Raw genomic sequence first — 27,431 nt, forward strand, 5'->3', positions numbered from 1 at the left:
CTTTATTTGTTCGCACTAGTGGGCCCATTAAATCTGTTGCTGCAAGGTGCTTCAACTTTGATGGGATGACGGGATATAGAGGTGCTTGCATTGCCACAGTGACGTGCTTTGACTTCTGACACGCTTTACAGACAGCCAAAACCCTCCGGATTCTTCTGTTCATATTCTTGAAATGCACAGTGTGCGTAATTTTAAGTAGCACTTCCTGGGTCCAAAATGTGCGTAACTCATGTGCGTGTGCCAGATGATCTCGTTCACCAGTTATTCTGGAATGCAAACGCGCCAGGGCGCTCCTTCTCCCTCACTTCGAAAGAACAGAACGCCTTTTCGTACCAAGTAAAACTGCCTCAGTTTTGATTCCCTCTTGTCTTTCACCCTCTGTTTTAGAGCAAATAGACCTGGATCCTTGTCCTGCTCCTTGCTGATGTCCTTGAGGCTCGATGTTACATAATTCTCAAATGCAATATTCTTCATATAGAACAAGCTGTAGTTTTCCAATGAGTTCGCTTCACTTGATTCTAGCCCCACAGGTGAATGTGACAGCGCATCTGCAATGATGTTCTCCTTCCCTGGTATACGTGTGATCGAAGAGTCATACTCTGGAGCAAGAGTGCCCATCTCGTTAGACGTTTGTGTCGACGTCTCGCTGTGAGTAGGAATTCCAAGGCTTTGTGATCGGTGTATACTCTTGTTTTCCTCCCATACAAGAAAAAACGAAATTTCTCGAAGCCTAAAACAACGGCCAAAGTTTCTAACTCAGTCACCGACTAATTTCTTTCACACTTGCTGAGGACTTGGCTTCCAAAAGCAATGGTTTTGTGCTCCATGTTTCCCCCTTGCTGATATCGTTGGAAAATCACTATAGCAATCCCAGAGTAGGAGATGCTGACGCCATGCAAAAGTCCTCCTCCGGGTTGGGATGCGAAAGAACTGGCGCATTAATCAGCGCGGTTTTGAGGCCTCGGAATTCATCTTCCGCCACGTCGTCCCATTCCCATGGCGTGTTTTTTCTTGTGAGCTGGCATAGCCGCGGTGTCGCTAATTTCTTCACATGGACGAATCGATTATAGAAATTTGCGATGCCAAGGGAGCCACGTAGTTGTTTCTTGGTTGTTAGCGTGGCAAATTTCATAATTTCCTCTATTTTGTCCGGGTCTGGTGTGATTCCTTCCGCGGTAATGATATGTCCAAGAAATTTTACTTGTGAGGTTCCTATGCATGACTTCGTGATGTTGACGGTTACGCCGCACTCTTTGAAGGTCTGTAGGATTTCTCTGAGGATCGCATTGTGTCGTCTCCATGTCGGTTCCACTATCAAGAGGTCTTCCACGTAGGTGGTGATCCTTTGCTGAATGGAATCCTTCAAGATGCTATCGAGTCCTCTGATAAAGGCAGATGAAGACACGTTTAGCCCGAATGGTATACGTTTAAATCGATAGCATTTCCCGAATGCAATGAACGCCGTGTATTTCCTGCAGTCTGGGTGGAGTATAATTTGCCAGAAACTGGACCGCAAGTCAAGAGAGTAAAAAACCGTAACACCACGGAAATTTTGCAGCAGTTCCTCCAGCTTCTCCGGACGATCTGTCTCTGGATCAACGATTGTACTGATTCGGTACAAATCCAGCACCAAACGGAGCGAGCCGTCAGCATTCTCTACCACTGTGAGTGGGTTGTTGTACGTGGAGCTTGTTGGTTCAATGACGTCTTCGTCAAGCATCTTATTGATCTCCAGGAAAACCTTCTGTCTGTAGGCGTGTGGGATTTGGTAGGAAGTCACGAAGAGTTTAGTGTGTTCCCGCACCCGAAACGCATACATGATATTTCGGGTTGCTCCGGTTTTTGGTAGAAAGACATCCGAGTTTTCCTTTAATATTCCTTCTAGCTCTTCTTTTTCCTGTCTCTGGATGTTTACTAAACTCCCTAGCATGTGGTCAACAGCATCGCGCACCTCTCGTCGAATTTGCTCAACATCTTGAGTGTTGCGGCTACACTCATGGTGCCACGATTGATTTTTTTTCTTCCCCTCTTTTTTCCGCGTAGTTTAGATTGAGGCATTCGGCAGGGATTTGCCCTCGTATTGCGTGGTCGCCAAAGGAAATCTTCATGGCGCCGTCTTTATGTAAAGTCAGCTCTTTTCGCTCTACGTCCAATACGGCCTGTTGTTGATTTAGGAAATCCATGCCAAATATTGTCTCAATTGCCAAAGATGGGAGGACCAGAAAGTTCGCTTCTAAGGCGTGCCCTAGACAGCTGAACGTCAACCTGGTTTGTAACTGCACTTCTGTATGCTTTCCTTTCAGAGCGCCGGTGATTTTGGTTTTCTTCAGCGTGAGTGCACGCCAAGAATGATTCGCAGCGCATTTCTGGTGTGCTGAATCCGATATCGCCGTCAGTTGGCTTCCACTGTTCACAATCCCGGTAAGATTGACCTTGCCGACTGTGATGTGAATGATGGGGTGTAAATCCGGTTGTGTCATGATCTCCTTCTCTCCCCGTAGTAGTACTCTTGTATCTTCGTACTCTTAACAGGTTAATATTGCTTGTTCAGATAGTTTCTGCGGCATTGTTTTGAGCTGAGTCCGCAGCGGCTGTGTATCAATTCCTGTTTGAATTTTTTTTTGCGTGACCCCTGCGATTGGTTAGGTGGCCTCAATTCCATATGTTCGTCATGTTGTTCACTGACCTTGACGGTTGTATGTCCTGCTATTGCTTTGCTGTTGGTCCCTTGATGGCGTGGTTCGAGTTCTGTTGCTCTCTCCAGTTTCCCCGGTAGTAGTTGTTGTTGTTATGATTATAATTTCCTCGTCTTCCTCTATTTTCCCATGATGACTGGTTGTTCACATTGAAGTTTGAATTTTGGTTTCGATTCGATCCATGTTTTCCACCATTTCGTCCATCGTCATTCCTCTCTGGCGAATTTGGCAAGTTACGGTCATTATTTCTACTTCTTTCCCATGAGTTGTGAATTTCAATCAAGCAATCGAGTTCGCACAACACACTCTTGAAAGCTTCGACTGAATCGCTGCATCTACCGATGAGGCATTTGCTGATAACGTAAAGGTAATTTAATGTAGCAGTGCCTTATAATTTCCTTGGGGCTGTGCGGTTAATCCAAGAATCGGTTCTTCTTGACCAGGAATCGAAAAATATGACAGGACTGCGGAATCCAGACGCTTCGAAGTCCTTTCCTAATATGATCTCCTGTTTTATCCGCTACAGAGTGAAAATCTCATTCTGGAAACATTCCCCATGCTGTGGCTAGGCCATGTCTCCGCAGTATCCTTTCTTTCAGGAGTGCTAGTTCTGCAAGGTTCGCAGGAGAGCTCCTGTAAAGTTTGGAAGGTAGGAGACGAGATACTGGCAGAAGTAAAGCTGTGAGGACCGGGTGTCAGTCTGCTTCGGTAGCTCAGATGGTAGAGCACTTGCCCGCGAAAGGCAAAGGTCCCGAGTTCGAGTCTCGGTCGGGCACACAGTTTTAATCTGCCAGGAAGTTTCATATCAGCGCACACTCCGCTGCAGAGTGAAAATCTCATTCTGAATACACGTTTATCATCTGCATATCTTCTTGGTGTAGCAATTTTAATGGCCAGTAGTGTATCTAGTTGATGTGATGAATGACAGCTGGATATAAATACAGAAAAAAAGTAATTTAATGCAGATGATTAGGAAAAACAAGCCTGTAATGTCCAGACAGAGCATTAGTAGTGTCCTGCTTAACGCAGTCTCGTCGTTATATTTGGCGCAACGTTGCAAAGCGATATGAAATGAAACGAGTATGTGAGGATTATGATAGTGAAGGTGAGTGGTCGAGTCCAGTTTTTTGGGAGAATTTTAAGAAAGAGTGGTTCATCTGTTAAGAAAACCGTATATAGGAAGCTAGAGAGATCCACTCTTTTTGAGTATCGCTCGAGTGTTTGGGCTCAGCACCAGGTCGGTTTAAAGGTAGACACAGAAGCAATTCAGAGGCGGGCTGTAAATCTGTTACCAGTAGGTTAGCACAATACGCAAGTATTACGGCAGTGCTTCGGTAACTCAAGGAACACTACTGAGAAAATTTAGAGAACTGGCATGTGAAGCTGACTGACGCCAACGAATATTTTGCTTAAGGACCACGAAGCTAAGATACGACAAGTTAGGGCTCATGCGGAAGCATATAGACGGTCGTTTTTCCCTCACTCTATTTGCGAGTGGAATGGGAATGGAGATGACTAGTAGTGGTACAGGGTATCCCCCGCCTCGCACCGTATGGTGGATTGAAGAGTATGTATGTAAATGTAAAAACAGCTTTCTCTATCTCCGTGTTTTCTTGCGTGGAATCTTCCACTGTGACATCTTCAAAATTTTGTTAGGATGTTGTTCCGAATAATCAATCTCTGTTCGTGTCATTGGCTGACCTCTAGTTACCTAATTGGATAGAGTGAGTAAGTTTTGGTGGGGCTGCTTTTTCGCAGAATGCTCAGGACGATAGAGAAGCGAAGTTTTTCAGACACTTCTTCTCCGGCATCAGATCTGGACCAGCGCAGATACTCTGGACTCTGCGTTCAGACTTCGATCTGGATGGGCTATGAGACTCACTGCTAACAGACTCTGAGAGGTGCAAATTCTGCTCTCAAACTCTGACGCCGACTTTTGCTTTGGAAATCACTGCTTTGCTGAATAGGATGTAGTTCGAATATGCGTTCATACTTGTGAGGAGAATTTTAGGAGACACGATATTTATTTAGTTCCGTGCCAGTGATACAATTTCTTCTCTAGTTAGTTTCACGAGTGGACGTCAACATAATGGATCGTGTCAAGACGTTTCTACAAGGTTGTTCATGGAGTGCCAAGTGCATGTCGTTAGGTTCTTCCTTGTCTCATTAACATCATCTTCAGATAATATGACCCACGAAATTGTTTCTGCACCACTGAAGACTGAGAAATAATGTAACAGTGATCCTCAGAGCGACTAACTTTCTTCTTGCCTTACCCGTGCACATGTGGCCTACACAAAAGTGTTTAATGTTTACCATGTTCATTAATGTCTTTGTTTCTCTGTCATCTGTGAATGTCCCATAGATTTATTTTTATTTTTTACTTGTGTAGGGCGTAAAACTGAGTACATTTGGACTCATTGTATTTATTCCATAGGTAGATAGCCGCTCCCCCCATCATTTAAATAATTAATACAAGACCAGCACCCTCGATTAATTTACGAAAGCTTTTCTGCATTAGACAGTCGTTAGCCAATGCGACTGCCATTCCCAACAGTACGACATTGCCTGCAGCCTATCTCCTGGGTTAGTGACCATATCGGTTGGACCCTAGACGACTGGAAAACCATAGCCCAGTCAGATAAGTCCAGGTTTAAATTGGTAAGAGCTGATGGTAGGGTTAGAGTATGGTGCACAACCCACGAAGCCGTGGACCCTAGTTGTCAATAAGGCATTGTGCAAGCTGGTGATGGCTTCATAACGGTGTGATCTGTTTTTACGTGGAACGAACTGGGTCCTCTGGTCAGAGTGAACCAATCATTGATTGGAAATGTTTATTTTCGGCTGCATGGAGACCATTTGCGCCATTCGTGGACTTCGTGTTCCCAAACAATGATAGAATTTTTGTGGATGATAACGTGCCATGGCACTGGGCCAGAATTGTTCGCAATTGGTTTGAAGAACATTCTGGACAATTCGAGTGAATGATTTGGCCAACCAGATTCCTAGCAATTATGGACGGCTATAGAGGCAGCATGGCTCAATGTTTCTTTATGGGACTTCCAACGACTTGAGTCCACGCCATGTCGAGTTGCTGCCCTATGTCAAAAGGAGGTCCGACACGACATTGGGTGGTGTCCCATGACATCTGTCACCTTAGCGTAAGACAGACGCAAACCATCCCTTGAAAGCCTACTTAGAAAGTTACTAGAGAGCCTTTAAGTGATGAAACTGGGAATGTACTGTAAACCTCTACATATTTTCCCCATAGGTATCGCGAAGATAAGATTAGATTAATTGCAGTTCGCACATAGGAGTTTTAGCAATCAACCCTCCTTCGCTTTAGACGTGAATGGAACGGGGAAAAGCCCTAATAACTGGTATAACGGGATATACTCTGTCACTATTTCACAGTGCTTTGCAGGGTAGGCTATAGATGTAGATCATTTAGAGTTTAGAAGTTCGATTGTACAGCGGCCGGAAACCGATGACCAACATTTGAAATGATTGTAGGTTAGTTCTTACCTCAACTTCGGAGTTATTTCTGACTCACTAGTTTTGTAATGCGCAGATATCACGGAATCTGTAATGGGCGGATATTCGAAGAAGGTTATACTATTGTTGCCCTTGGAAATGAACTCTAGCTTTTGTTTCGGGGCGTTCTTATTTACTTATTTGTTTGGCTTTCGGCGGCTGACGGCCATTTAGCCTGCTAAAAGGTGAATGATTGACATAGTAAAGACCATAAATTGCCGATATGATACCAAAGCATAGTGATATAATTGTAACAAATGGTTTAGAAGCCTGCTGTTAATTGACATGTACATAAGATATTTTACATAGGTTTTGCTAATTTAATGGAATAAATGAATGAACAACATAACAACATTAGCTATTCATGATGACGTAGTGGCTTTCTGAAGTGCCATGTTTTACGTAATATAACAAACAGGAGCGGTGGCAAGGGGGGGGGGGGGGGGGAGGGGAGGAGGGCTGAGTGGCTGAAGGGGCTATAGCCCCCCCTCTCAATGGAGTATCAAATTACGCTGGATAAAATTACTTCAGAAATCAGCGAATATATTCCTCCAACAGATTCAATCATTTTTTTATAATTATGTAGCAATATAGGTTACAATGTATCTCAAACACATTTTAACAAAAGAATAATTATTTTAACAATAAGAATAAACCAATAAATATCATTTAACTTAAAATGGGCGTCTTATTATTTATTAATACACATTTTTACCCTGACCTCCAAAACAGTTACCAAAAACTACTTTAAGCAACACCAAATTTTACCAATTTGTCGGTGGAGGACCCCAACTCTACCCTTGGTTAAGCGATATTCCATTCCCCCAAACGCCCCCCCCCCCCCTCCCATTAGCCCCCCCCCCCCCTCCTTGACCGACTTCTAGAATGCCTCTGATAGCAAAGTAGCTCTTTTCTAGTTTTCTTTACGTTTTATTTTCTTATACAGCATTTTTCATCTTTTCCCGCTTTCTTTGCGTGTATGCTTCCATTTTACTAAATTTGTACACATTCGTTTATTTTAACGTGTGTCAGGGCGCTGATGACCTTGACGTTGAGCGCCTGTAAGCTCCAACACACACACACACACACACACACACACACACACGCACCCCAAAAGACTATCTAGTATAGCGCATGAACCATATTAGTAGACACTGCTGGGTACTGTTTTGAATACAGTATTCTGTAGATACCGGTATAATTATATATGACGAGTGCTTTGTATGACCGATAATTTTATTTGAACGGACAATCATTTGATTTTATTTCACGGGAAGAAAATATATGCGTGAAACAAGGCCACATAATGTCAAAGATGGAACCTAAATGATACATATTTAATGAGCGAATTGTCAAACGAATATCCACTACAGAATAATGATTGCGAATACCGTATCCCTACGTACAGTCTTCGCCACATAAAATGGAAGGGTCTGTGTTTTACTTCTCTACGACTGCCTACACCTGATTTTACGCAGGTACTTAAAAGTGTCTTATTATATAAATTTCTGTTCGATGAAATGGTTGTATTTCACATGTAAGCCTATGAAACCTCAGTTACATTGACACGCCCCACCTCATAGGGGAAACTGCGAAAAACCACCGATAGTGAAACATACAATTAACTAAATAAGCGCGGGGCATTCAAACAATGTTAGATTATGTCGTTTCACAAAACTTCCAGTCTTTTTATTTTATTCATTCATTTACTAGAGAGTATTTGTTTGTAGTTGTGTCATTAACAACGCTCTGTCGCTACTATTCTCCTTTGTTAACAGCTTTATCAACCGAGCCGCAGACCATAGATACATAAAATATGGATCATACTTATTACGGATATCACATGTGAAAGTAATACTGCCAGCATTTACACGCGGTGAACTGAAATACCGGCTCGCCGTGGCGTGTACGTAGGCGGCATCTCTCACAGTATGCGTTTATAAGACAAATTCGGTCGTAGCACGCAGTGTGGTAGTAGATATCGATTTGAGCTCCCCATCTCCAAACAAATTCTTACCGTTGGTTCGCTTTTCTCCCTTCCCCTGTTCGTCACGGCACCGCAAGAACATATTCAGGTCACGATAGGAGGGAGGGGGTTGCGCACGTGTTACGATGGGAATCGCGACGTCACGCATAGCAGCGTAAAGTACTGAACAGCTGCGGAAGTTGCCGCAGTGGTTGTCTGCCGTTCGGCGAGGAGCGGTGCGGTATGACAGAAGATGACAACATTATCTACGGTCTTCACACATATTTACACAGACAGTGCGTCGTCGCGCGTAGCCTTATAGTGGCCAAGTACTTCAAGCAATCACTATGAAAAACAAAACAAAGACGCAATATTTTAAATAGTAATGATGGTGGCAGGCTGAAGTACAATGGACCCTTTCGGCATCACAAACGACAAAATTTCCGTGGAATCAGAATCTTGCACTGACACAGAGAACCATGTAGTGACAGATAATTGGACGGCGACATCCAATGCTTTCCTAACGAGCGAGGATATTGAGCTATTCAACAATGAATCTGACAACGACCCCGAGCCTGAAACTGCGGCCAAGTCTGACACTGACAGCAACACACACAGTACCAGTCAACCAAGTGACGGCGCCAAGGGGCGAATTGGAAGTGGTAACAGAAAGAGATCCCAAGGCAAGAATAGGTATTCGAGAGCCTACAGAATCGTTGTATCCTACGAAAAACTACGCGAGTTAAAGCAGAAAGTCGATCAAGCCATAAAGGTAAGCAATATGAGAGATAAATATATTTTGCATGCGCAACATTAGTGCCTTACTCATTATTTCGGAGAATTAGCCACGCGTACTGTAGAAGTACCTCCTGATTTTCCTACCTCCATGAAGCTGTAAAGACCCAATGGTGAAAATAAAGATAACAGTGCTACTCGGCTCAACTCTTTCTCTACAGTCTTGGGTAGCTACCATTTTTGTATTTTATAAAAAATACGACTCGATATTAAGCTTTTGGAATATTCACTTCCTAGAAGATTCTGTGCTGCCAAATGTAAAATGGGGTGTTATAATTTGACTCATTATTTCATGCTGGTATTGCCCTGTGTCATACTGCATCTCTCATACTAAGAATGATTTATGGACCAATAAAGTACAGTTAACAATATATTGGGCCTACTTCTGATTAGAATCAAAGATGAAATAAATTCTATGTTTTCACATTCTTGTTATGTACGGTAATTATCGCAACGGTACACTTTTATTTCAGTTTGTGGGGTTGACATAATTTTCAGCTGAAACTTCATTTTGGCCACATATTAATATAATATTTGTTTCTTCTTCCTGTAAGAAAAGTTGTCACATTTTGGAAGCAGCCACCATGTTTTTATTATTATTATTATTATTATTATGTTGAACTAATTGTTTCTGCTTGAATTCAAATCATGCATTAATGAGAAAGGAGCTAAGGAACTGGGATCTGTAATGAATATCATATTTTATGTTAATGTTAAGTATGTCATGTAAAACAGTCCAAACTGACAGACTTGCAAGATTTTCTTTATGATACTGTTATTAGATTTTCTGACTAGAAAATAATTTGGTACATTTGCAAAATAGGGGTTGCCACAAACTTATTTCTTCACACCATTATTTTTTTAATGTGTAAAAATTTGAATTTGTAAATCGAATAATTTTTAAATCATAGGAAACTTTGATGCAAGAAATTTATTGCAGGATCACAAAGTGTTCACAGTTATGGGCTCATTTCCATCAGTACGTGAAGCACTGAAGCAGAGAGGGTGGGTTGAAAAACTTACGCCAAACCATTACTGTTACCGCAAGTCTGGTTCACTGTCAGCCCAGGACGATGCTGGTATGTAGTTAGACTGTTCATCCATAGATCATTTACAAAATTATGTAAAGCATGCCATCTTAAATGAAAAAAGAAAACAACACTGGTCACAACCTCCACCCCTCTCCTCTCTCTCTCTCTCTCTCTCTCTCTCTCTCTCTCTCTCTCTCTCTCTCTATCTCTATCTCTCACACACAACACACACACACACACACACACACACACACGAATATATATTCGGTTGACTTCGGGACCTTGATGAATTCTTAGTGGTGTTCATTGTATACCTGATTGTTTTAACTGAGTGGTGAAATGATGTTCTCATTCAGACCAAAGCTTGTAATTTCGTGTATATTATATTTTTATATTTTAGCTGGCTGCATACTGTGAGAGATCATGTTTTGAAGAATCAAAGATTATTCCAATGCCAAATCAATGTTAAGTGCTTGTTATACCTACAGGCATAGTCTGCTAAGGTATGGTGTACTATTCTGGGGAAATACCCTTCCAAAAAATAGTCAGTTCAGAAAAAAGCTGAGAGATTAGGGTTAGTACATGGCATTGCTTACAGTGAATTATGCAGAGGCATTTTTAAAGAATTAAAAATCATAATCATACCATCTGTATCTGAAAGTATCTGCATCGTTGTGACCCACAGCGAGTTTTCAGTTTTGAAGAGTGAGGTTCACAATTATGAAACAAGAGATAAGGATGTGTGCACAAAAACAAGACTTCAGGACAGTGCAGTATATAAACTGAAAATTCTTCAGTGCACTGCCAAATAAGATCAATAGAATACCAAACCATAATAATTTGAAAGAGAACTAAAAGATGCACTAATAATCCACAGTTTCTATGGCACTAATAAATATTTGGAATATATCTCAAATTTGTAGGTTCTGCCTCAAAACCTCTCTACTCATCAGTTTATAATTATCAAAGTATTTCTAGATAAAACTGAGACCTTTTACTAATGTACACCTATTAATTAATGTGTGTAATTATGTGTCTTTTGCGGCTATGTGTGTGGACATGAAATTCTGTTTCCTTATGCATATGTAACTAGAATATTACTTGCTTTAGTACAATCAATGAAGATGTCAGTAACTTTTCAGCTGTGTGTCTTGTACAGAACATTGTGTTTTTGTATACTTTATTAAGCAGGATATTGTTTATTTTATTACAATCAATCAAAATATGTTAATAAGAAAGCTAACAGTTTAGAGTTAGCATTACAAGTTATATGTACCTATATTTTATATGATACGTATTTATATGTAAAATTTTATAATGTCTTCTATTTTGACAATTCATATATCAAAAATGTGATTAAATGGGTACTAAATAAATAATTAAATTATTCATTTCCTTTCCAGACATCAATGAAGCAATCCAAGACTCTCTGATGAACCACACTGCCATTCGTGCATGTGAAAATGAGGCTATGCTAATGACTCGTTTACTCCGAAACACAAGTGTAGATTTCATTTGGTCAATGAGGTATGACCCTCTGGAGTATCAAGATGTAAATAAAAAACAATTTATTAACAGACTTCCAAGACCATCATTCACTTCAAAGGTAATGACAGGCAAACATATCTTTTGAGGTAAATAATTATGTTTTGAAATCTATGTTTTGTGAGAAGTTTTATGTTAGTTCGTGAGAGGTGTGGAGGCAAAACATAAAGGCCTATTTAAGGCTACAGTAAAATAAATGACAGGATTGGTTTCTTTTCCATTCTGGTGTTAAAATTGTTCCTTTTTACAATTATTTATGTGCTTCAGATGTTCAAGATGATTCTTTTTCTGGTGTGAAGGAATAGAAGTGATTAAAATGTTATAAACCCTAGCTAAAACCATTATATTCTCAAAGCTGTATATTTAAATCTGAAAACTACTTTCCTTTACTGGTTTAACTGCATAGATTACTTCATATGCCAAAGAAACTGACATGAACACTACGGAACTTAAAAATCTTGGGATACAAATTTTCTTTTGAGAATGTGCTACTGATTCAAAACAACTGATTGGAATTGATTGAAGGATTTCATTTTTTTTTAATTTCTGCTGTCCCTTGGTAAATTAACTGATGTGTTTTGCAAGTGAATATTCCTTAAAAACATGTTATGAATGGACATTCATGAAGTTAGATCAGAGCTTTAGCCACTATAGTGAAAATCAGTCAGTTTCCCAGAACTCAGCTTCCCTCATTCTAGGCTTATTGTATTCTGTCAGTTCTTTGCAAAAGGGAAAAATATATTAAAAACAAAGATTCCATGACTTACCAAACGGGAAAGCGCTGGTAGACAGACACAATAAAAAACACACAAACACACACACAGAGTTTCAAGCTTTCGCAACCAATGGTTGCTTCATCAGGAAAGAGGGAAGGAGAGGGAAAGACGAAAGGATGTGGGTTTTAAGGGAGAGGGTAAGGAGTCATTCCAATCCCGGGAGCGGAAAGACTTACCTTAGGGGGAAAAAAGGACAGGTATACACTCGCACACACACACATATCCATCCACACATATACAGACACAAGCAGACATAATATGTCTATCGACCTGCCAGCACTTTCGTTTGGTAAGTCACATCAAAAGCACTGGCAGGTCAATAGACACACAAACAAACAAACACAAACATACACACAAAATTCTAGCTTTCGCAACCAACGGTTGCTTCGTCAGGAAAGAGGGAAGGAGAGGGAAAGACAAAGGGATGTGGGTTTTAAGGGAGAGGGTAAGGAGTCATTCCAATCCCGGGAGCGGAAAGACTTACCTTAGGGGGAAAAAAGGACGGGTATACACTCGCACACACATACATATCCATCCGCACGTACACAGACACAAGCAGACATTTGTAAAGGTGCCCGTACCATACAGCACTAGTGGGGGATGTTGAACCACTACAAAGAAGGGCAACATAGATGATTTGAGTGTGTTTGTCCTCTTGGCTGAGTGTCACAGAGATGCTAAGGAAATTAAACTGCAGACACTTCAAGACAGACGCAAACTGCCATGAGAAATTGTACTTACAAAGTTTCAAGAACTGGCTTTAAGTGAGGAATCTAGGTGTAGGTAATAGTGCACTTATGGTGGCAGCAGCTTTTCTATTACATTTTGCTGTTTGTAATGGTTTACATAATGAATTATGGGAAGTCAGCATGATGAATCATGAGTCAGATGTAGTTTGCCAGTGATATTCTTGTTTTTAATTTTCCGTTATTTACTGGTATAAAGTTAGTTGATTTTTTGATCTTACAGGTTAGATTTTATCCACATTGTTGGAATTTTCAGAAAAATCAGAAATAAGATATGTAAGTAGCTTATTGCTATGAATCTTGGACTATGCTACATGTAGTCTATTATGGCCAAGATTCGTTGACTTTGCCACCTCACAGGCAAATCATCACATTCCAGCCTAACTTAGATCTAAGGCTTTGCTACAATTCAGTCTGTCAGCACATCTCATTTTTTACAGTTACCAAAGAAATATGAAAATAATCAACTTTAAAATTCATAATAATCAGATCACTAAAACTTCTGTGTCTCTGTATGTCAAAAACAAATGCAATAAATTTATACCCTTTGCTGAAAGAAATCATTAGATTCAGCAATTCTACTTGACTATTGTATACTATTGTTGGCTACAACCAGTGTCAACATATTACTAGCATCAGCACACAGTGCAAGATACTTTATTCCAAGGAATATACTACAGCCTTCTATGTGCTGCTCCCTACGAATCATGAGAACAAGATTAGACTAATTACAATATACACAGAGACTTCTAAGCAGTTATTCTTCCTGTGCTCCATACATGAATGCGGCAGCAAGAAGCCGTAATAACAATGGAAAGAACCCTCTGCCATTCACTTCAAGTGGTTTACAGAGAGTGAATGTAGAAATAGAAATAGGAAAAGTGAATTTTAATTTTCAGAAAAAATGCACTGAAATTCCAAAAATATGATCAAAATTAGTAAATGTAATTCAATTTTTTATTATTTTGATATGTTGTGCCTATTTTTATTTCCATTAATTCACATTAACTTACACGAGATTTCATCTATATTTCATTTGTGTTACAAATTTGCTCACTTTATTATCACTTATAAGTGAACAGTTAGTAAAGATATAGGGCCTACTCGTGAACAGAAACTGTCCTTTTGTTGCTGTAGATTTCAAATAAACTTGGTAAGCAAAAAGAGGATTGCAGTACTGTTATCATAAAATGCTGTAGTACTGATGCAACATGGATGTATGAATGTTAATTTACAATTATCTAATGTACCAAAGATACCTTTTTTATAACATATCTGCATATTTAACATACTTCATTCCATTAATTAATTGTCCATTTAATTAAAACTGGTATCTGATATTTTGTGTTTGTGACACATTTTTATGGGGAAAATACAGGAAAAAATTATGATGAAGGCTGCTTCCAGTACTATTTTAGATATGACTTACTGCTATAGTACACAGAATTCTTAGAAAATTTATTGTTTGCATATTTTCATGTGAAATTATCATAAAGGTAATTAACATGAAGATAATTTAATAATTGAAAAAAATGTGATAAATTCGTAAATCTGTAGATCTAAATTGACAAAATGAAGTACTGCAGTACTTTGAGAGGGAAGGGGAAGAGACATGACAGTGATCATTAGCTTGTCAATAAATTGTGTTATATGCAAATTCTCCCTTGATGTGAAGTTGGACTTCCATAATTGACATAAACATTTTTCTTGATATCTTCACAAAGTTTATTTATTTATTTATTGGTCCTGTGAATTTTGAACTGTACAGTGTATGAAATAGATTGGACCAGTCCTTAACACTAGATCAACGGTAGGGATCAAAACGCTTTTCAACTTTTATTTCTGCAACATCGAGCTCAGTTTCTAAAAACTTTCTACCATACTTCATGACTTTTCCTTTTTCTTCTACTTTTTACAATAATGTGCCGCAATGTGCTGAACTTCATGATTTCATGGAAATTTCAAGAAGTATATCTAGAACAGTGGAGGGGTTAATCAACCCCAGGTGTATCTCCTTTGTAGAATATTGCTGTTCTCATAATTACAAAGATAATTGTGTTTCATTTTGCTTTGATGAACAACCACTGTGTCAAATAATGATGTATGCATTGTTAGAAAGGTTTCTCACATTGGACATTGTAACATAACTTTTCAGTCGTATTTTGTACTTCTTACTCAACTCATCAGTTATTGTCTTTTGCCTATAACAGGTGTTTACAGTTATGCCACATCAGCGTAGTCTTACTAATGAAGAGATTTTCCCTATTCTGGAAACTCGTATGTTGAATGAGAAAGTGACATTGGATTCTGATGGTGGTTTCCTGCCAGAGATAACGAACTATCAAGATAGTGAGACTGATGAAGAGTTATACACAAAATAAGGGAAAGGGCAACCACTCACCTATAGCAAATAGACACTTCGAGCACAGAAACACATGACATGAAAACAGCATTCACAAAGAAAAGTCACTAACACAATATTGCTTAGTAGAATGGCTGCTTTGAAGGTATTGAAGAAGCGTGGAGGGCCCACTGCATATGCCTGCTGCCAAGTAGATGACTCCATCAACAGTGCCTTCAGACATCTTTTGACGAATCAGTGCTACATATTATAAAAAAAAACACAAAATCAAATGATTAAAATTAAATAGAAAACATCACTTAAACCATATCATTTGAGGCAATGATTGGTATTATGTATTCCAGAGGTGCTTTTTGTGCTAAAGATGTTTCCTAGTATGATTCTGGGTCATGTTCTGCAGGGCCTAATTTTGTCAGGGATAAAATGACAGGCCAGATTCCATTAACTTACCAGATTCCTCTGCTTTGTTGAGAAGGCATCATTAAATCAGTGCACTGAAGCTCATTTTGCTCTTATTTGTGAAATGTGGAAACAAGTTCATGCAAAACTACGTCCGCTGTTACCAACCTGGTGAAAATATTACATTTGATAAGTAGTTACTTCCAAACAAAGCAAGGTGTAGGTTTAGCCAGTTTTTCTGTACCAGTTAGCTCTGTAGAAGTATATGTCCAAAAGGTTAGCAACATTTTCAGGCATGTTTATTTGCTTATTGTCCAATCAACCCATTGATGATATACTGAGTTGTTAGCTGTCTTCTTCGTTGGTATCTCTGTCATACGACAAGTGTCAAGCACACTCTCTAGACTTTCATCTGTTCTATGCCTCTTCCATAATGTGCTGCTAACTTGGTGTATTTTTAGTGCCATCCCGCATTCCAAGACTTCTCATTCTGCCTCTCATGTCTGCAGTCTTTCCTTAAATGATACTTCCTTCAGGCAATTCACTCAGTATGACCAAGCCAAGAAGTTTTTCTTGTTCTTGCATCATTCCTATAGTTTCCTTTCCTCCCTCACTCTTATAAGTACTTCTTCACTTGTCATTTTATCCATCCACTTCATTTTTAGCCTTTTACTCCACAACTGCATTTCAAAGGTATCCCAATATTTTGATGTTTCAGTGTGATAGGACTCGTCCATTCAGCATTTGTTCCACAGGGCCAGACAGCTAACCATGTTTTCTGCTTGGCACTTTTGAAAAGATTGCACAACCATGTGCAGCAGAAGTAGCTGATTTGTGGCAGTCGGGTGACTGGTTTTTCTGTCATGACAGTACCCCTGTTCACGCAGCCCTGTCTGTACAATTCTTGTCTGAAAACGATATAATGCCTCTTCCTGTTTTGACAGAATGTTCATGTTTTCATGTATGATTTCATTAGGTTTCATATAATTCTTCAATGTATGCTTTCCACACTTACTTTCCTCTGCTACGAGTGCTATCATCTTCCAATTTTTGCTTAGTATACCGTACCCTTAATGCTGACTTTTTATATTTGTTTGTGAGATTTTCATTGTTCTATACACCTAATTTATCATGCTTTTCCAGTTCTTCAGTCTAGCCTGATTATTTAATCTTCTTTGTTCATTACTTAGTTTCCTATGCCATTTTTTTTTCCTTTTGTAGAATGTCCATTCTTTTATTTCCCATGTTCATCGATTTTATGTGACATACTTAATGTAATTGATTCTTTCCTGTTCTTTCTCTTCTTTACTTCTCTGATCTTTAAGACTTTCAGAATTATATTTTTAACCATTTTACATTCTTCTGATAAATAGGAGCTTTCTGCTTTATTTTCCAGTTTTTCTTTGGTGAATCTAGATTCTTCTAGATTCATCTTAATGATGTCCTATTTTCTCAGCAGCAGTCTTATTTTAATATGCTTCATTTATTTACTAATTTGTATTTATTTATTTATTTCTTGTTCTGTTGAATCAGGTAGCGAGTGAATTGCAAGGATATGGAGTGTGACAAATTGTACAAAGTTGAAATGTAACATACGTGACAATAACGGTATAATGGAAATAAAATATTGCTTATACAACACATACTGAATAATTGTGTTTCACTGGGGTTGAGTAGTGTATACGGGGAGCAAAGTTAAAGTAAATATTACAATAAATAATTATATGAGTACAAGAAACCAAATTTTCACATGGCTGTTATAGTGCCTGAAAAATATGAGAGTGGTAACAGTTTGAGCTTAACATATTCCTAAGAAGACAATAAAGATAAAATATATGATACATACGTTGTAGATTAACATGTTCTTGAGTGGAGTAACACAAGAGGGTCCCATCGCCCACACCCCCCCTCCCCTCTCCCCCCCCCCCCCCCCCAAAAATGAAAGAAACTTTCAATCCCCTTCAAAGTACTCTTCACTTGCACTAATAGTCTGTCTGATCTTTTATTCTATTTTTTGAAACACTCGTTAAATTCATCTTTTGATGTTTGACAGCACCTCCACCGTTTTTTTCTCCACCTCAGCAACATCAGCAGAACACTTTCCTTTCATGTCTGTTTTCATTCTAGGGAGATGGGAAAAAAAAGAGAAAAAAAAAGGTTGCACGGGACAATGTTATGTGAGTATGGGGGATGTAGAATGCAGTTATATAATTTTCGGTCAAGAACTGTAACACAGACAGGGCTATATGAACAGGGGCATTGTGTGATGAAACAACAGTCACCTGACTCTCACAAGTCAGGTCACTTCCGCAGCAAATTGTTGTGCAAATTTTTCAAAATTTCCAAGTAGAAAGCCTGTCTAACTTTCTGACCCTGTGGAATTAACCCTGAATGGATGACTTCTCTCCCACTGAAGAAACAAATCAGCATTGTTTTAATGTTTGATTTCACCTAACAAAAGATCCTGGGATGAGGTGAGCTCAAAATCTTTCACTGGCTTCATTGTAACATTGATTTAGCATCATAAGCATAGCACCAATTTTTTCACCTGTGATGATTTTTTAAAAAAAGTTTGGATAATTTTGGGACTCATCTTTCAAAGAACAGTATGCTTACAAGAGACTTATCTGAAAGACTGAGAACCCCTGTATTAAGAGGTTAACAGTTTCTGCAGAAAAGTTGATATCTATGTGAAAAGTATTGAAGGTGTTATTGCCATATTCCTCTCCTCCATACCACCGGTTTGTAAGCAGTCATTTGAATAATATAAGTGCCATATACAAAAACTATGTAAAACTATATGTTACCAGTCCCTACACTGAATGTAATTGTAGGCAAAGAGGCTCCACTGAACTCACTGCATACCTCCTCCACATACAACGAGCAAGTTGACACAGAAGTAACACACTGGTCTTGTATTCAGGAGGATGTCAGTCCAAATCTCAGTCGCAATCCAGATTTACATTTTCTACATACACATACACTCTGAAAATCATTCTGAGTGCGTGGAAAAGGGTACTTCTGATAATAATGTAATAATAATAATTTTGTGTTGCTCAATGGCTGGGTGCAAATCTGTTAATTAGATGGTACTTTGGTGACTAGCATCTCCTTAATCTATCCAATTATCAAACCAGGGAATCAAAACCATGTGTCATTCCTGGTGACTTCTCACATTGTTGAGAAGTGAAGGTTAGATTAAAGGCAGACTAAAAATTCCATGGTTCAATGGGGATTCAGTCTTGCAACCTCCCAGTTTCCAAACATATGCTTTACTACTAGACCATATGGCCCAGTGGTTCTTCCAATTGCACCATGTAATAGGTTACATTCATGTAGGAAACATGGGAAGAATGACTTCTTAAATGTCTAACACTGTTATTAGTGTAATCTTTTCTATGCTGTTCTTAAAAGAGAGATTTATAGGAACTATAGTATATTCTCATATTCCTCTCATAATACTGAAACTTCATAATAAACTATCATGGGATATCAGACATTTGTCTTTAAGCATTTGGCAATTCCGTTTCTTCAGCATCTCTGAGGCACTCTCCCATGAGTCAAACAAACCTATAAACATTCACGCTGCCCATCATATGCAATGTTGGTCCTGTTGGGTATGGGTCCCACACTTAAGCTATGATGGATTGAACAAGTGTTTTGTAAGCAATCTCCTTTGTAGAGTGATTACATTTACTTAATATTCTGCCATTTAACCGAATCCCACCACCTACTTTATCTGTGCTTGAGCCTTTATGATTATTCCATTTCATATACCCACAGTTATTTGTAAGAGTTGACTGATTCTAATTGTGACTCTTTGTGGAAGTCATGGGATACTACATTTTTGCATTTTGTGAAGTGCACATTTTTCGACATTTAAAACAAGCTGCCAAGCTTTGCTCCTCTTTCACAACTTAGCAAAATCTAACTGAATATTTGTGCAGCTTTTTTCAGGCATTACTTCATGATAGGGAATTGCATAAGCTACAAAATGGTCTTAGGTAACCATTAATATAGTCTGCCAGGTCATAAACATACAACATGAACAGTGTGAGTCCTAACACACTTCCCCTGTGCTCACCTGAAGTTACTTCTAAATCTGTCAATGACTGTCCAACATGCTATGTCCTGCTGGGAAATCCACAATCCAGTCACACATTTCACATGGATATTCCATATGATTGTTCTTTTGTTAATAAGTCTTGGCATAATATTGAGTAAAATTTTCTGGAAGTCAGCAAGTGCTGCATCTGTCAGATTTCTTTCATCCATGGCTCCAAGATGTTATGTATGAAAAGTGCTATTTAAGTTTTGCATGACTGACGTTTTTGGCTTTGAGGAAGTTATTTTGTTTGAGATGCCTCATTACATTTCAGCTCAGATTATGTTGATTACTAGGATTTTAACAGTCTCATCTGCAAGGGCCATTTCTTTGGATCTTATACAGATACTTTGTGGTCTCCTTCAGCTGTCATTATGTGGACTGGATGCTCAGTCACCTAATATAAAAAATCCTTGTGTGCACCTTACACACATTCGGCTACCTGTGTAGCAGCCTCTGATGTATAGTACATAACTGACCTACTTAGGGAGACCCTATAGCTCTCAGACCTGTGGCACATGTCTAAAAGGTCACAGACTAGCTTGTACAGAAATTTTGAAGTCTTTGTTTCAAGCCTCCCAGTCATCTCAGAACCAGGACACTACAATCAGTCCTATGTACAATGCTGCAGATTGTGATCTGTGTTGAAATTCAGTGAGCATGTCTGATCTTCTCTGCCTTTTCTTCCAATCATTGAAATAATCCAAATGTGACCACAAAGCCCAGACAAAAGGCGTTGTTTGATCAGGTGTGTATTATACTCTGCAGTTGGTTGCACCATATTCCATAACTGACTATCAGAACAGCCATATCAACACCCTGAATGAAGCCTCCAGGTGTACACAATGCATGCACAAGGTAATTCTTCTCATCTATCGCTGTCATTTCTGCAAGAGGTGAACCATTCCCTATGATGATGAAAAGCTCCCAGGTTTCCAGCTAAGTGGCAGGTGTCAGATTATAATGATGATGATGAGGAGGAGCAGGAGCAGCATGAAACTCATCCAAATGACCCAGCTTCCCAACACTGCCATCCAGCTAGGCCTCCTGTAGGGCTTTTTGCCACTACATTAGTTGTTTAGGATGGTACTTTTGTGCACTTTAGATATTCTTCTTGTAGAGGATCTTGTGTGTTCTTTCAACTACTGGGCACAGTTTTTTGTTTGAGTGATCTGATATATTATCTTGCACAGCAAAATGATGACATAAAAAAAAAATGCTCAGGATGAGTGCAAACTACCACAATGTGTGGTACCCATGAGAACCACTTGGTGCCATCCTAGTTGGTGTGCAGAGTCAAAAGGTACAGTCAGGCTCAAACATGGAAACTGCAAGAACCGGCAATGTGAAGAATTTAACACTTATACAAAGCAAGTATAGGCTGAGTAAACAAGGTATGGGATTACACTAACATGTGACTAACTTTGGAGTCCATGTGGTTAAACCAGGAAAGCTAAGACTGCAGAGACACTGCCGAATGTACGCAACACATACACCACTTATGGAGTTGCAGATCACCTCTCCCCTCAACCACAAACAGCTGCTCATGTGACATATGTGAGTCTCACAGGGATACCAAATTTCTTCCCTCTTTTATGTAACGTATGGCTGAAATTGCCCAGGCTTGTGCCAGAGTTGCCAACTCAAGAGAACAAGGTGTGACGGGGATCCCCACAAGGGGTTTTGCCTTGGTGAGCTCTGCTGGGATGTCATGGAAGATGTTTGAGTTGGTAATGGGCTGATGCTCAATCATAGGTTGGTGGTCAAGATCTGTTGAGTACTAAGGGGGTGGGGCTGATTGTGCTGGTTGGGACAATGATGGAGAGGGATACTCTACCTTCATGAGATCTCCTCTGGTAAACAGTTCTCCTGAGTGGTGAGTGTCTCTGGGTGATGGTGTAAATTATGTGGCAAGCAGTGCATAGGTATGCACAGATATAGTGGGAACATCCACAGTTACCACTCAGTGCCACAAACATCCACAGTTACCACTCAGTGCTTGTTGGTGTGTTCACTGCTAACCTACTCCAACTATATAAAGTTAACACCTCGTATGTCCTACCATGGTGCCTTGTGTCCGCCCTGGTGTTAGCCTAAAATGAGTATGTCCATATGGCAGAATCTTGCTGGTGCCATGGCGTTGCCATTGGTGCCAGGCACAATAGGTCAAAGAGGCCATTCGGCTAATGGCTGTGCAGCATATTAGCCGGACTGTGCGTCTTGATTGGAGTTGCTTGGTAAGATGCCAAAAAAAATGGCAGAATGCTAAAATTTCCTCTGACACTAACTGGTGATCATTGTCTGAGACTAGGGTGCACAGCAAACCCTCAATAGCAAAAGGCCCCGGTATTAGCGTATGATGTCATGAAGGACAATGTAGCAACAAATAGGTAATGAGACAAGGTGTCAATCACTAATAGCCATGTGGGCCCTGAGAAGGACTGGTGAAGTCTATATGCACATTGTCCCCTGGATGCTCTGGTATAGACTATGTAGAAAATTTTTATTGTGGGGTTGCCTGGTTGTGCTTGTATGCTGAACAGGCATGCACTGCATTTTCAATGTAGAACTAATTGCTCACCAATAGACACATTGCCAGGCCAATGCTTTCATGTGTGACATTCCTCTATGGGATTCATGTTCATCTGCAGAATGCATTGTTACAATGGCAGTGGAAAAACAATGTAGCAGTTCTTATCTTTTGTAGCTAACCATAGGACGCCTTCTGCAATGTTGAACTTAATGCAAAGTTAGCAGTACATTCAGAGAACTGGGTCTGATGCCATGGGAAAAGGCTTTGGGCATCCTTGCTGCACTGCTGTAAACACTCTGTGTAAGACCAGATCCATATCCATAGTGTCTGCAATTTCCTGCACTATCAAAGAAAATTTATTGAGCGTATCCTGAAGGTTTTGGCCTGGTGCAAAACAGATTGCCTCCTGCTTGCCAAAGTTGATGTCACAACCCGCCACAAACCATAACAAGGCGTCCACATTCACGTGTAGGGAGGTGAGCCTGCAACAAATGTCATAAGAATAATTACTCAGAAGCAAGACCCAGTTCTGTAAACACTGTGCCATTCTGTTCATGAGATTGGACAGGGACCAAACATTGAGATGAGTGGCTTATGGCCCATAAGGAGTTGGAACTTAGTCTACTGCACAAGAAAAAATGGAACTTTTTTAATCCACACATGATTGTGAGAGCCTCTGTCTTAATCAGAGAATAATCTCTGTGCACTGCCAACAAGATCTTAGAGGTAAACTCAATAGTCATTGGGATATTGGGATTTCTGTGAGAGAGCACAGCACCAGTACCATATCAAGATGCATCAGGTGCCAGAATCAGTGGCTTATAGAGGCTGAAATTGGCCAAAGACAGAGCAGAAGTGTTGTTTCAATTTCTGGAACATTGACTAATGCAGCTCCAACCACACAAACTTCACTCCTTTCTTGCAAAGCTGGTTCAATGGATGACAAAACGGGGCAGCCCATGGAATGAATTTCACACAGTATTCTACTTTCCTTGAAGTGACTCTGATTCCCTGATATTGTTAGGAGCTAGCAAATTTTCTGTTTCTGCAGTACACTCTGCTGTTGGTACAATACTGCCCTTACATAACACGTGCCCTAAGTAATGCACTGTAGGAGCAAAAAAAACTACATATTTCAAGCTCACAACGAGGCCAGTTGTCTACCAGTTGTTGGAAAACTGCCTGCAGATCCTGCAAATACTGTTCTCTTGTGGAGCCAGTAACTCAGATGTCATCCAGATAGTTGATTCAACACAGTATATCTGACAGGGTGTGTACATCCTGGGACAACCGGGAGATCCAGGAAAGACCCGGGAATTTTTTCATCTGGGAGAAAACCGGGAAAAACCTGGGAATTTTTTAGAATCCCGGGAATTTTTCACTGTTTTAGTTGTCAGTTAATTTTTTGTAATTTTGACTGGTACGACTGACACTCTAACAGAGGATATTACTGTATCCTGCTACTGCAGAATAATAGTGCAACAACAAAACATGAACGAGAGAATAAAACTTAAATTGCAAAGGAAATGTGCCATATAAAAAAAAAACACAGAGCTCATACAAGTGTCTGCCAACATCAAAATCTGTGAAAGGCTTTAGGAAGACTATGTAATGCTTTGTAACAACAAATTACCTCCGATCTGCGTAATGTCACATATGCTTACATTATATTCATTTTAGCAGTTATGAGCGGGCTCAGGCACATGCGCAGTTGAGTTGCATATGAGTAGTATCTTCTCCCACATCTGGCTGCAGAAAAGTCACTGTTGGCTGTGTAAGCAGCAGATCTGGGTATTTGAACTGTGCAAAAATTTCAGGGGGGGGGGGGGGCTGCGCTGGGCCTCGGCGGATCGCGCTAAGTTTTAACTGAGCGCAATCCGCAGAATTGCTCGACTTCCGGCGCCACCATTGCGCTACTGAGCGGGCTTACTTCCTGCCACGCCCAGATAAGCTTATCGCTATGATGTCATGGGACTGCATATCCCTCTCAACAGAGAACAGCATGCTCATTCGACTCGAGGCAGCCGCACAAAGCACACAGCCATGCCTTACCGTCGGAGAACATATTACAGGAGGCAAAGAATGCCAATATATAAAACCATTGACACTTTCAGTTTTGTTCCTAATAATGTTGTTCAAGAAGAGCTTCTGAGTGGTCCTATCACATTTGTAGGATCCAAGATTAACTTATCTATTAAATTCTCCTACACATTGATCTTGCCAAAAGCCGAGAAGCGATTCTTCTTGGTGTTTTAGCTCACAGTGGCACTCTGGGATGCTCTCTGGGGCACTCAGGGATGCTCTCTGGGGCACTCTGGGATTCTTTCTGGGGTACTCTGTGATTATCTATGGCTTAGTTTTCGCTGGTGTATGTATTAGTTTTTATTTTATTGTTCAGTATAAAGTTGCGAAGCATCCTTATCTATCTTGTGAGATTTTTTTTTTTAAAGTGTACCTCTACTATAATTTCAAAACTCTTATCTTTTAGATCTATAAATTAATTGTTTATTGCACCCGTGGGGTGCGGGCGTGCCCACCGGGCACAATTCTTGGATGAGCCTGTGCTAGAGTATTCCTGGGGCTGAAGCTAGCCCTAACAGCAAACAGTTATACTGGTACATCCCAAAAGGTGCATTTAATACTAAAATTGGTGGAGGCTCAGCATCCAATGGTAGCTGCAAGTATACATCTCAGAGATCAATTCTGAAAAAAATACTGTTGGCCAATATAACCAGTAGCTCTTTGGGTTGTGGTATTGTATAAATGTCTGTTTCACTTAGTGCACTGATTGTGTACTTGAAATTGCTGCAGTCGTAACGTTATAAGTGAGTTTCTGAATCACAACAGTGAAGGTAGCCCACTATTTTGATGAAATGAGTGAGACCTTTCTGAAGTATCACAATCTGTTGAGTTCCACCTTCCCTTTATCTTGCATTGAAAATTGCGCAGGTGGGCTCAACAGAACTGCTGAAAGTTTCAGTGTTATGTGGGCTTCAAAATTCGTGTCTACCCAGGTCCTTAAAGAAAGTTGATTGAACAATTGCAGCAATGCCTCCAAATTCTGAAATGGTACTATCTGAGAGAAAAGGTTAAGTTTATCAACTACTTCAAATCCAAGAAAAGTGAATGCATTGAGTCTGAAAAAGTTTTCTGCCAGCTATAAATTTACAACCAACATTGTGAACTGTCATTTCACAATTTTGTATTGGTCTTGGCTTGTAGTTGTCCTCACAAGGGAATCCACTGCCCATTATAAAATATTACTCAGCACTGAGAGTGTTCTAATGTGGGGCACCCCATATGGCAATAATTATCTCAGATTGACTGAGGTCTCCGTACCTAATTGAAACCTTGTACGACACCCAGTTATTTCCAAATGTAACATGATACAGTGCAGCATAGGCACTCTGATATGCTCGTGAGCTCTGTTGTGAATGCAGGAATATTCTCCCATGGTGCTGCTTGCCATTGCTTCCTGCACAGCCGCAAATTTCCTGCACATCAAACAGGTGTGTAGAACTATAGACTTATATCTCTGATGTCGATCAGTTGTAGAATTTTGGAACACGTATTATGTTCGAGTGTAATGACTTTTCTGGAGACTAGAAATCTACTCTGTAGGAATCAGCATGGGTTTCAAAAAAGTGATTGTGTGAAACCCAGCTCACGCTGTTCGTCTACGAGACTCAGAGGGCCTTAGACACTGGTTCCCAGGTAGATACCACATTTCTTGACTTCCACAAGGCGTTTGATACAGTTCCCCACAGTCATTTAATTAACAAAGTAAGAGCATATGGACTATCAGACCAATTGTGTGATTGGATTGAAGAGTTCCTAGATAACAGAACCCAGCATGTAATTATCAATGGAGAGAAGTCTTCCGAAGTAAGAGTGATTTCAGGTGTGCCACAGGGGAGTGTTGTAGCACCATTGCTATTCACAATATATATAAATGACCTTGTGGATAACATCGGAAGTTCACTGAGGCTTTTTGCGGATGATGCTGTAGTGTATTGAGAGGTTGTAACAATGGAAACTTTTACTGAAATGCAGGAGGATCTGCAACGAATTGACACATGGTGCAGGGAATGGCAATTGAATCTCAATGTAGACAAGTGTAATGTGCTGCAACTACATAGAAAGAAAGATCCTTTATCATTTAGCTACAATATAGCAGGTCAGCAACTGGAATCAGTTAATTCCATAAATTATCTGGGAGTAGGCATTAGGAGTGTTTTAAAATGGAATGACCATATAAAATCAATCGTCGGTAAAGCAGATGCCAGACTGAGATTGATTGGAAGAATCCTAAGGAAATACAGACCAAAAACAAAGGAAGTAGGTTACAGTACACTTGTTCGCCCACTGTTTGAATACTGCTCACCGATGTGGGATCCCTACCAGGTAAGGTTGATAGAAGAGATAGAGAAGATCCAACAAAGAGCAGTGTGCTTGGTTACAGGATCATTTAGTAATTGTGAAAGCATTATGCAGATGATAGATAAACTCCAGTGGAAGACTCTGCAAGAGAGACACTCAGTAGCTCGGTACGGGCTTTTGTTGAAGTTTCGAGAACATACCTTCAACGAGGAGTCAAGCAGTATATTGCTCCCTCCTATGTATATCTTGTGAAGAGACCATGAGGATAAAATCAGAGAGATTAGAGCCCACACAGAGGCATACCAACAATCTTTCTTTCCACAAACAGTACGAGACTGGAATGAAGGGAGAACAAATAGAGGTACTCAAGGTACCCTCCGCCACACACCGTCAGGTGGCTTGCAGAGTATGGATGTAGATGTAGACAGTGTCCATGATGATTGAGCTATAAATGGGCAGCTACCTCATGCACTTGCTGACTGTATTGGCAGAGTAATTTATACAATTCTCCAAAATCTACTTTTTCAGCGTCCATAAGGTGTCACAGTCTCAACAAACTACTA

At 40.0% G+C, this 27,431-nt stretch overlaps 1 protein-coding gene across 1 annotated transcript in view; it reads left to right on the forward strand.

The window, feature by feature from the left end:
• The first annotated feature begins 8,423 nt into the window (after positions 1 to 8,423).
• The window catches only part of LOC124595480 (tubulin glycylase 3A-like), a 137,185-nt gene continuing 118,177 nt past the window's right edge, over positions 8,424 to 27,431 (forward strand). The window contains exons 1-3 of the mRNA XM_047134240.1: positions 8,424 to 8,968; positions 9,932 to 10,070; positions 11,426 to 11,628. Of these exons, the coding sequence (XP_046990196.1) occupies positions 8,606 to 8,968; positions 9,932 to 10,070; positions 11,426 to 11,628 (705 nt within the window). The 5' untranslated portion in view covers positions 8,424 to 8,605. The remainder of the gene's footprint in view (positions 8,969 to 9,931; positions 10,071 to 11,425; positions 11,629 to 27,431) is intronic.

The sequence above is a fragment of the Schistocerca americana genome, chromosome 2 (genome assembly GCF_021461395.2).
Source record: "Schistocerca americana isolate TAMUIC-IGC-003095 chromosome 2, iqSchAmer2.1, whole genome shotgun sequence".
NCBI classification, from domain to species: domain Eukaryota; kingdom Metazoa; phylum Arthropoda; class Insecta; order Orthoptera; family Acrididae; genus Schistocerca; species Schistocerca americana.